At 40.9% G+C, this 10,489-nt stretch overlaps 1 protein-coding gene across 1 annotated transcript; it reads left to right on the top strand.

Annotated features, from left to right (window-relative positions):
* The first annotated feature begins 554 nt into the window (after positions 1–554).
* LOC144542349 (uncharacterized) lies at positions 555–4,694 on the top strand. The gene is made up of 7 exons (XM_078288611.1): positions 555–560; positions 1,467–1,655; positions 2,382–2,471; positions 2,721–2,798; positions 3,362–3,607; positions 3,760–3,852; positions 4,452–4,694. Exons 1-7 carry the CDS (start codon positions 555–557, stop codon positions 4,602–4,604), a joined length of 855 nt encoding a protein of 284 aa, XP_078144737.1. The 3' UTR covers positions 4,605–4,694.
* Positions 4,695–10,489: the final 5,795 nt, after the last annotated feature.

The following is a 10,489-nucleotide window of genomic DNA, read 5'->3' as shown; positions in this document are numbered from 1 at the left end:
TATCTTCCATCATTCCAAAAGTAATTTATTGACAAAGTAAATTTAGACTAAAACTGGCTTGCCATGGAAATCACACAATATTCCATGATGGCTGCTTGATGAGATAGACTTGGTCTTTAAAGGCACAGATTTCTGGTCCATTTCCTTATCCCTCCATCTCTTGTTTTGTCTGTCCAACTATGTATGATGCATGTAATGCTCCACCAGCATGTGCCATATTTTACTTTGTCTACCCAGCATGTGCTGCACATGTTGTCCTGATGCTGGCATGCTTTCAGCATTTCAGAGGTTGAAAGGTATTCTTTTGTCTTCATCACATCCAGGCAAGAGAGTATATGTATAAACTTTAAGGAATGTATATTTAATGAGGCATCATGCCAGTTTGTGATTCTAATTCTAATGTTCACAGTTATTGCATACATTTCATTTAAATTTGATTGTACCTTTTTGGATAGCCATCTAAAGACTTCTAACTAACAAACCGTCTTTGCTGTTAGATTAAAATGCAATTTCAAATACTGTCCATAAGCTAGTTTAAAACCATTTCAGGAGTTATGTCAGTAAGGCTTTACTGAGGTATTTTAGTAGCTGTTATTGGTGTTCAGTTTCAGGTACTGACCTGTCTACGGACTGATCTTTTTTTCTTCAACAGATAAATGGAGCAGTGTAGTGCTTTAGTTGGCCTTCCGCCATTTTGAAGTGGAAGCTATCCCAGAGAGACTACAATGCATCTTAAACATGTCATGATGGTTCATCCCTGCTTTCTTTGCCTCCTCTTCAAAAGGCATTGGAGGACGAGCTTCGCAGCTCTTGGCTAGACCGAGAGAGAGAGAGAGAGAGAGAGAGAGAGGAGAGACACAAGAGTCAAACAACTTAAGCTTTTGGAGACTCAACCTCTTCTATCTTGGCTGTTTTCCTTACTTCAGGAAGTTGGTTCTTACATTAAACCATTTATTCCAATGAAACAGTGGTTAGACATTTCAGTAATTGTTGTTTATGGTGCCCCCTGCTGCACAAAATAAGCATGACAAGCGTGCATTATGAATAGTCAAGCAGGGAGGACTACTACAACCCTCCTATGGGTGCACACTGGGCAGAACCAAAACAGGAGGAGGCTGCAGTGTGGCAGCAACAACACAGCAATCAGATGCATTGATTATTTGATTATTATACTGATTAGTATACTGAGAGTGATCAGTCAGTCTGTCTCAATGCTCTGACTGTCAGCTGCCTCCCAGGATCAGCTGTGAGAAAAGGTGCTGCTCCCACCCTGCTGCCTGCTGTGGCAGCAGACCAGTTTACTCCACTGAAACTGAAACTCTTCCACAGATGTAGTATTAAAGAAATAAATATACATGCTTCTCATCCTTCATTGTGACCAAGGTTATTTCCTTCAGGATATGACACTGGAGGTTAGGTTGGCATTACGTTTTCAGCAATGAGTGGTGTCTTTTGACTATCTCCAGGAGTGTAGAAATGCTCATGCTAACCCGTCCCTCAGGGCCAGTAGCCAAAACTGGCCCCTCTCAGGCCCGGGCTGGGTGGCAAACAAAGAGCATCTGCCAGGGCCTCAACTGTCCCCGGCCAGCGACAGCGTGTGTGCTCGCTGCTCCGGCCCAGAGAAGGATGCTGAAGACACTGAGCAGCCTCAGGAGGTTTGTTTTCCAGTTGAGGTAACTTACCCAGTTCATGTAGTTCCTCCCAATATACAGAAACACATTTTGATTAGGTGCCTTTTTCCCCAGACAGGGACATCAGGTCTCCACCCCATTCTGTCTTTATCTATATATGTTTCTTGTTAGATGTGACTGTGCAGAATTTTACAACTGACTATGCAGTCATCCTTACACACCCTCTCATTTTGCTAATGTCTAGTGAGTGAAATCACAGTGAAACAGTGGACCCCACTTTGGGAGCCACTGATATATCCCACATCCAGTATTATGTAATAGATTTGAATTTCTCATCTTCAGGATGGTGCGGGCCAGCTGTCAGAGAGAGATGCGTCACATCGGCGGTTTCGTCATCAGAGGGGGGATATTCGAGAGGACAGGAAATTGCAACAACACAAAGCTCTCAATGCAGGGTCCAGTCTCCATGGAGACCCTGTGCACATTAAAATCTCCTCCACCGCAGGGCAAATTAATCCTCCTTTGGTAGCAGAGAAGACCCCTCCTCAAGAATCATTCATCTCCCAAGTGCCATTAAGAGTAACTGCACACCGTATCTTTCTTAAATCTCATTTATTTCTATGGGCTTGTACTATTTACTGCAGCAGGAGACCATATTGATTATGGCATGCCAAATTATTGATCATCTTTTTTTTGGAGTCCTAATTGCATATAATTTCTGCAAGTTAATACTTGTTATTTCCCTCCTAGTTACAGATCAAAGTGTCTGGCCAGAGAGGGAGTTTGGGAATCAGCATTGCCGGGGGGAAAGGCTCTTTGCCTTACAAAGAGCATGATGAGGTAAGTGCTAGTGCAGAAGAGCCAAGATTGCACAATCCCTATCTACATATTTTCTCATATGGTTCTTTGAATGGAGATAAGGGCATAAGAAGCACAAGGTCCTGTGTAAATTATGTTTACCTTGGTTTCCTGTTATTCATTTAAGTCCATAGATGTACACACATTCCGATGAAATGATTTCACCTGCAACAAATGCCTTGAACACATTTTTATTACAGTCCTCGGACTGATATGTGCATTTCCTTTCAGGGTATTTTCATTTCCCGAGTATCTAAAGGGGGGCCTTCGGAAAAGGCAGGGATCCACGTTGGAGATAGGTTGTTGGAGGTAGGACAGGGATCAATTTTCTCATGATGATAATCTCTGTTATTGTGTTTAAATCGACTTGTGACATTGACTTACTCTTAAACTGTTAAAGATATAACCTTGTCTGAAACATTGTCGACCAAATGGAAATCACATGGATGTACAGTATATGGGCCTCGGGATGGCCATTTGAAAACACAAATAATAAACAAGAGTGTTCCTCTTGTGACCAACGGAGGGCATCATAAGACAAGCAGACAACACTCAGCTTGCACCACTTTCAGTGGTAAAGCCAAAACAACAACAGTCGCTTCACTGACAATTGAAAAACTGACAAAATGAAAACGGAACATACAAATTCAAAAACATTTGGAACATTTGGTTCTGTTGGTTGAGGCTGAGAACGAAAAATCCTACACCAGTGCCTGTACTGGAAATAGACACGCTATTTTCAGAGCATCCGTGGTGTGTGTGTGTGTGTGTGTGTGTGTGTGACTCAGTGTCACTCACTTCAATTACCCCCCCTGACTTCTGCTCCCACTGCCACTGGCCCTAATAGTATCATCTGACCACGGCTCATCCAGGTCAATGGCCTTAACATGCAGGGGGCGACCCACCATGAGGCGGTCAGCGCTCTCAGGAATGCCGGGAGCTGCATCAAGATGAAAGTGCTGAGAGACAGGATGCTGCCGCGAGAGGTGTGTGTGCAGGACAGCCAGGCCGTCCCGAGCCGGCAGCAGAGCGGCCGGGATGCAGGCCAGAGGAGGACGGACAGCTCAGACTGCCTGTCCAAAAGGATCGAGGCTGTTGTCTGTAACGGCAACGGAATTGTGAGTGGTGTTCTGGAATCACAGAATCACAGGTGGAATTTATTATTCCAGCAGTGCCTCGAGTAAAATTCATACTGTGCATTCAAAACAACCACACTATCATTAAAATGTGGTTTCCCACTGTCTTTTTCCTGCCTTCTTCTTCATGTGAGTTGGAGAGTGATCCTAATTGGACCTTGTTTGAACGGGAGCCAGAGGCCCTGGTGAAGAACAATACACTTCAAGTGGTGAAGAACACCATGACGGTGAGCACATTTACATACTGTGTGTGACTATCTCTTAATGATACAGATGCAAAGCAATCAAACCACCTTTTCTTTTTTTCTGTGGCCATTCATATAAAGAATCCTGTTAAAACTTAAGCTTGAGAGCTATCCAGTCAAAAGTTTGGACACACACATTTTTCTTTATTTTTTTTTTACTATTTTTCACATTTTAGAATAACAGTAAAGACATCAAAACTATGAAATAATAACACATATGGAATTATGCAGTGACCAAAAAAGTGTTAAACAAATCAAAACTATCTCTATATTTTAGATTCTTTAAAGGCAAAGGCTTTGGAAAGAAATTCATACATAGGCATCAACTTCACTATTTATTATTTGTCTAAAAAAACAAATTTCAAGCATTTAAGCTTAAGCCTTTAGATCAAAATGGCTTTAAGATAATGAAAAACATAGTACATTCACTCAGGAGTGTCCAAACTATTGACTGGTAGTGTTTATTACATTCCATTATTTTTCTGAATTTCCAGTGAGGACATATCAGGTGAGAAAAACCTGTGAGACTTTTATTTATTTCCTTCCCAATCCCGTCCACTTCCTTGGCAATCACCTGACAGATACCGCGGATCATCCTCACTCATCCCTCCACCTCGGATGAAGACGTGGAGCCCTTGACGCACGCCGCTGACAGACACACGCTAGATGACTTTGACATTCCTGATGGCCGCATCCACTCCGATTGCTTCAACAGCGCTTTCTACCCACCTTGACCGCAGCCAAGAGGAAACTGACTGTTACTGACACGCTCTTCCTTTTTGGTACTGAAGCATTTAAAGTGATACTACTGTTAAAGATTAGTTTAGGACGAACTGTTGGAATGTGTTTTTTTACTGTCTTTGCACAGCTGTTATGACCTGATTTATTCAGCTTTCTTTTTTGTCGGTCTAATTTAATTGCTGCTAATAGTATTCAGTGATATTAAAGACACTTGCAAGAATGGACAACTTGAATAGTCGAGGTTTTATTTTAATTACAAAAACGTTGCTTTGCATAATCTGTGAGTGCGACCACAATAAGCAGAGACAGACTAAGAAGCATGAACACACTCTGCTCTATAATGTGGAAATGAAATATGTTAAACATGTTCAGTTGAAGAATGAATGATGCTGGCTACCTCTGCTTCACACACCACTGGACTGTAAGTTCTGGATGTGCTGGTAAATGCCGGTGTCACCGCCCGCGACGACGTGAAGCCCTCAAACTTTTTATAGTTTGTACCAAGATAAAACGCCACATGCCTGAACTGAGCGCACAGCAGGAGCGAGAGTCCTGCAGAGTCCTGAGACAGACTGAACTCTGCTTCACGTCTCCCCACACCTGCAGTCTGAGCCGCATTTGGCTCCGTTAGGTTAGAAATCAGACTTCATCAGCTTGGGGGAACTCTGCTTATTAATCCTGCTTTCAGAGCTAGAATGTGCAAAAACTATAGATCTAAATACTTGCCTTGTATTATTCTATGGTATTCACTACACATTCTCACCTTAGTCATACAGTTCATTGTTCAGTATTCATTTTCTCAATAAATGTGTGCAAAAGCATTGCTCAGAGAAGTTTTTTTTTTTCATTTGAGCTATAGGAGAGGGTCTGAATGTGATAACTGGGGGATAAACACTTGCTGATGTGCAGCAATGAAGTGAATGAAGTGATACATTAATGCTAAAGCCAAGGATTCAATACAAAAAAAAAAGAATCTGTATTGAAGAGCGTTATGAGCAATGCATTTTGCATACAGCTCCATCAGGCTCAGGCTGTATGAAGCTTCAATAGTCTTCAATAAAGATCCTTTTTGTATTGAATCCATAGTCCTGGGCCTTGAGTGTGGAGTTACAGCCGCACATATACAGTACATATATATATGTGGAGTTATTCACTTTAGCTTTGATAACCTTGCAGTCTGCAGCACCTCTTGACCTATAGTATATGCTGTGCACAAAGCCTTATCTTTTTTTAAAGTGATACATTGCTTTTGTACCCCCCCCAACACACACACACACACACACACACACACATACATATATTGTGTCAGTGTTCAACAGTTTTTATTTGTTATGTTAACTGTGTATCTCCACTGCTTCTATCTACTGTTTGTCCTACATTATAAAAAACTTCTCTATACAACAAATAATGTACAATCTCTTCTCCCAGACTTAGAGGTCTTTTCCAATGCAAATAAAAACAACCTTATATATATATTCAAAGATTGAAACTACTATATTGTTTTCATATCAACAGGTCCAGGCAAAGAGGACTGACAATCTTTCAACCAACTCATCTCTTTGTTAGTTACAGATCTTGCATGTGCCTTTTCAAATTGATTATATAGTGGCTTCCTGTGTTTCTACACCTGATGGACTGCTGATCTGATGAGTCAGTTTACTCTGATGATCGATTGCCTCTTCTTCATTCCATTCCTTAACACGATCTATCAGTATTCTATTCGTCAGTCTGACTGGTGACGGACACACATTGTTTGCCGCAGGGATCGACCCTGTGGTGTTCTGGTCACAGGTTGGTGTCTCTTTCCGCTAAGCCGCTCCTCCTGATGTGTTGCTGTTATCTGCAGCGGGTGGCCGGGCCTCCTGAGGCAGTGCCATGCATAAAGTGGGTTACTTATTACCGCCACCCAGGGAAGCGAAGCTGCGGCACGACCGCTGTGGGAATATCACAGTTTATAGTTTCATCACAGCCTGCCCACTGAGGATTGTCTGCTGAGTGATAATCTTCTGGTGGCAAAACTTGCAGTTGGAAACAAATCCTGTGTACAAGACTTGATTCAGAGTCAATCCTGTGGGGAAGGGCTCATTTTGTGAGAGACGTCTTCATCTGCCTCAAGAGGCCGCACATATGGAGCGAGGGAGGAGCAGAGGAGGATGTGCACACTGCAACCTGGTTGACTCAGTAATAAAACTGGGACTCTGGGAACATTGATTTTGCAACTGGAGTGCATGTTTTGCTAAGGACTTGCTAGTTTTTCATTATCAATATGACTTTAAAAATACCAAGTTAGAATTGTTTTAGATTTATTGATTGTAAGGTAAATGATTACATGTCAATGATGGCAAATATAAAGTAGTAATTTTGGCCCTGCAAATAATGTGTTGAATTCATTGATGAATTAAGTCTTGATTACCTCATAACTAATGTGAAAACTGCTGCTAGAAACCTGGGAGTTGTTTTTGATGATGGTATAAATTCTGAGAAACAAGGGTCCAAAAGTGTTGTTGAGTTCGCTCATGTTTTTATTTAATTTAATCTCGTCAATGTACTCTTTCATAAATTGAAAAGCTATTTCTCAGCTGTAACCAGCATGCAAACATTTGACAAGAGCTACAAGATAACATTGTGCCACTCGTATTTTAGTTTTATTTAGAACTGATTTTGAAAATAAATGTTTATAAACTTACATTTCATCATGCATCATTCATTGCATTTCATAAGCATTATAGTTATACCCTATGTGGGGATTTCTCTTACAATATAAGTGACAAATGTGTTATTATAAAATTGATAAATGGTTTTTGATAATATCAGTTGAAATCCAACATTATAATCAAGACTATATTCATGGAAGTGGTGGATGGCCTGAATTAGGGATGTGCCGATACTGGTATTGACTATTAGGCTGACAGTAAGATAAATGCAGTTGTCAGCATCAGAGAATTTCCCCAGGACTAAGATCCAATATTAAGAGCCACGTGGAGCATGTCAGAAATCAAAGAGATCTGACTTTCTGCCTTTTTCTCACACAACAGGATATTAATTCGATAAAATGGGATTATATCGTAATCATTTAATGGTTTCAGGCTATATTGTTCATTAAACGTAATGGTATGTGTGCTGCTGCCACAGACTGACAGACAGACAGACAGGGGGAGGGTGACGGCTGGATGGAAATAGACAAGAACAGCTGTGACGGGAATGAAGAATGTAGTGTACTTAAAGGATTAGCATCCAGTCCAGAGGTCTGCTTTCACTCACTGATAGGGGGAATGGAGGAGTGTATGTACTGGCAAACAGCAAGTCAATGAACCTGTTTGGAGCCGCCTGATAAGTCATTATTTGGAAATGCTCCGAGATGTCGCTGTAACATCTATCTGATGGCTCGTTTACTGGCTTTAAAAGGGGATTTGGATTATTAACGCATATATTCTCTTGTTATATTCATTAAAACGATTGGCAATTTTAAAATAATAGTCTTCATTAACACTCCACCTTAGCACAACATGCTCTAAATTGCATAAAATGAAAAAATGATAGCCTGCTAGGTTCTACCTTCAGTATTTATTCTGAATTGGACCTAAAGCTGCATTCATACACAGCGCTTAGGCTGTTGCTGCAGGATTACAGCGAATCAGAAATGTCAGAAGTGTTGAGCTGTGTATTGTGAACGCTCCTGGGTTCAGAAGGGGAGATCTCTTTTTCTCAATTTCTTATTCAGTGTCATTACAATGGCCTGGCCACAGAATGGGCTCTTCACAAAGGGCCTGGGATAAATAAATTATTTCATGAATGTTTAATATGATGATCATAATAAGATAATTAAGGACTGACCCGAGAGACAAAATGCTTGACTCTGACTTGTTTATTGTGTATATTATTTTTTCCTCTGCGGCATCATTACAATCAGCTGGTGCAAAGAAGAAAGCTCTCTGAACAAAGCTCAGTCAGCCAAATAATCTGCCATCTGAGTGTATAATACTAATAATTTCTGCATGATGTCTGGAAGAGCAGGGAGCACTCAATCACCCATGCTGAAATACTGAGTGTTTGTCTCGTTACCCTTCAGGAAAAAAAGTACAAAGAAAAAGGACAAAGGACAAAGAAGAGCCTGGTTTCTAGCAGCTACCAGCGTGAACATTGTTACCGGTGCCCAGAAGGCTGATTGCTGTCAGTAAGCTATTTGTGGCTATTATGTGTCTATAAAAGGAAATCAGCGGGGCTATGCACACACCAACAGTAATACACACTGAAGTTCACAAGAGGGGCTGAAAAGTGGGCATCTTATTTTTTGTATCTGGCCCAATCAGCTTGTGAAGTCTCAAGAGAAAGCCCGGACACAGGCAACACTTGGATGTAGAGAGATTTGAAGCTGCAATGGAGAGCTTGAATGAAAGTCTGGGGAAGGTAAGAGGGTTTGAAAATAGAAATGATATTTTCTCTTGTAAACATGTGCCAGATGAAAAGCTTCTTGGTGGATTTTTTGCTGTGAGGCTGCAGTAATATGATTGACCTGCCTTTACTTCCCAGTGACCTTCATAGTCGAATGGCTCTGGCTTTAACTTCTGTTTGAGATGGAAATTTATTCTTAAACGTAAATACTGCGGGAAAATGAAACCGGATAAAGAATTTGCATTTAATCTATCAAACTGTGTTTTACATTATTAACCCCCCGCCCACCACCACCACCACTACCACCACCACCCCACAGGCATACACACACACACAAAGTATACTCATATACAGATACTTAGATCTTTTCCTGTGATTTCCTATCAAATAAGAATTAATAGCCATGAATTTAAATGAAAGTAAAAAGAACAAGCCTGAAGTAATTAAGTAATACCACTGAGAGGCTTTCAACAGGTTACCATTTATGAATGCACTTATGATGCAAGTGTTACCTTAAAATATGCAAATAGTTCTCAGATGAAAAACAAACCTATAATTTGTCTGTCTGAACTGTCTCCAAAAAGCCTTCGTAAGCTTGATTAAACCTGACTAAGAACTACCGCATGAGGATGCCATCTTTTAGTTACAGCTGCTGAATGAAATACGTCTACTTGTTCATCAGCTCAATACTTTTTGTTGTTTTTCCTCTCATGCATGAGAACCATAACATACGTTTCATAATCTGGACTGGAAACCCGGCACGCTCAATAGCTGCATTCCCATCAGAGCAGCTGGCAGTGCGCTATATTTGCTGCACCCCATCTACTCTAAAGGGAGGGGCAGTGTTTGTCTGTAATTAAACTCTTTACTTAGTGACACACCCAATTGTTTATGTTTCTCCTCCAGTGGAACTGTTGCACAACGTGAACTGCTGACAAGACTTCAGATTTACTGCATTTTGTAAAGGAATAGCTCATCTACATGTTCAGAGTATTCCTATTATGCTGCTGAGTTGAGCATCATCACTGGCAAACATAAATTCATAAATATGTAAGCAATGAATATAGCAGTTTTGCAAAATATACAGTGCTGCTCACAGTTAGGCTTATGGTTTGTCGAACTGCTACAGAGGAAGAGGCATCGTTACAGGATGAACCGAACAAGCTAAACATAAACCCACAGGAAAAGTCGACTAGGTAAAGGTAGGACCTTTTAACTGTGAGATGAAAGTAAAGCGCAAAGGAACGTACAGTACAATCACAACTATTGACTCACAGGGACTAACATTTGCCACTGACCTTCCACTTCATTCATTTAATATGTGCAGCATATATAATAGTACATATGTTTCCTTAAAGCATATTCGTCATATTATGGCCGGTCTGTTTATGTGTGTGTCTTTAAAGATCACCAAGGAGGGTGGTCTGCTTCAGCAAGTGATTTAGTGCTGCTTGTATTTGGTCTTTGGTACGGGGGCAACTGCATG

The sequence above is a fragment of the Centroberyx gerrardi genome, chromosome 15 (assembly GCF_048128805.1).
Source record: "Centroberyx gerrardi isolate f3 chromosome 15, fCenGer3.hap1.cur.20231027, whole genome shotgun sequence".
In the NCBI taxonomy this organism is placed as follows: domain Eukaryota; kingdom Metazoa; phylum Chordata; class Actinopteri; order Beryciformes; family Berycidae; genus Centroberyx; species Centroberyx gerrardi.
This window is presented reverse-complemented; position numbering and strand designations above follow the sequence as displayed.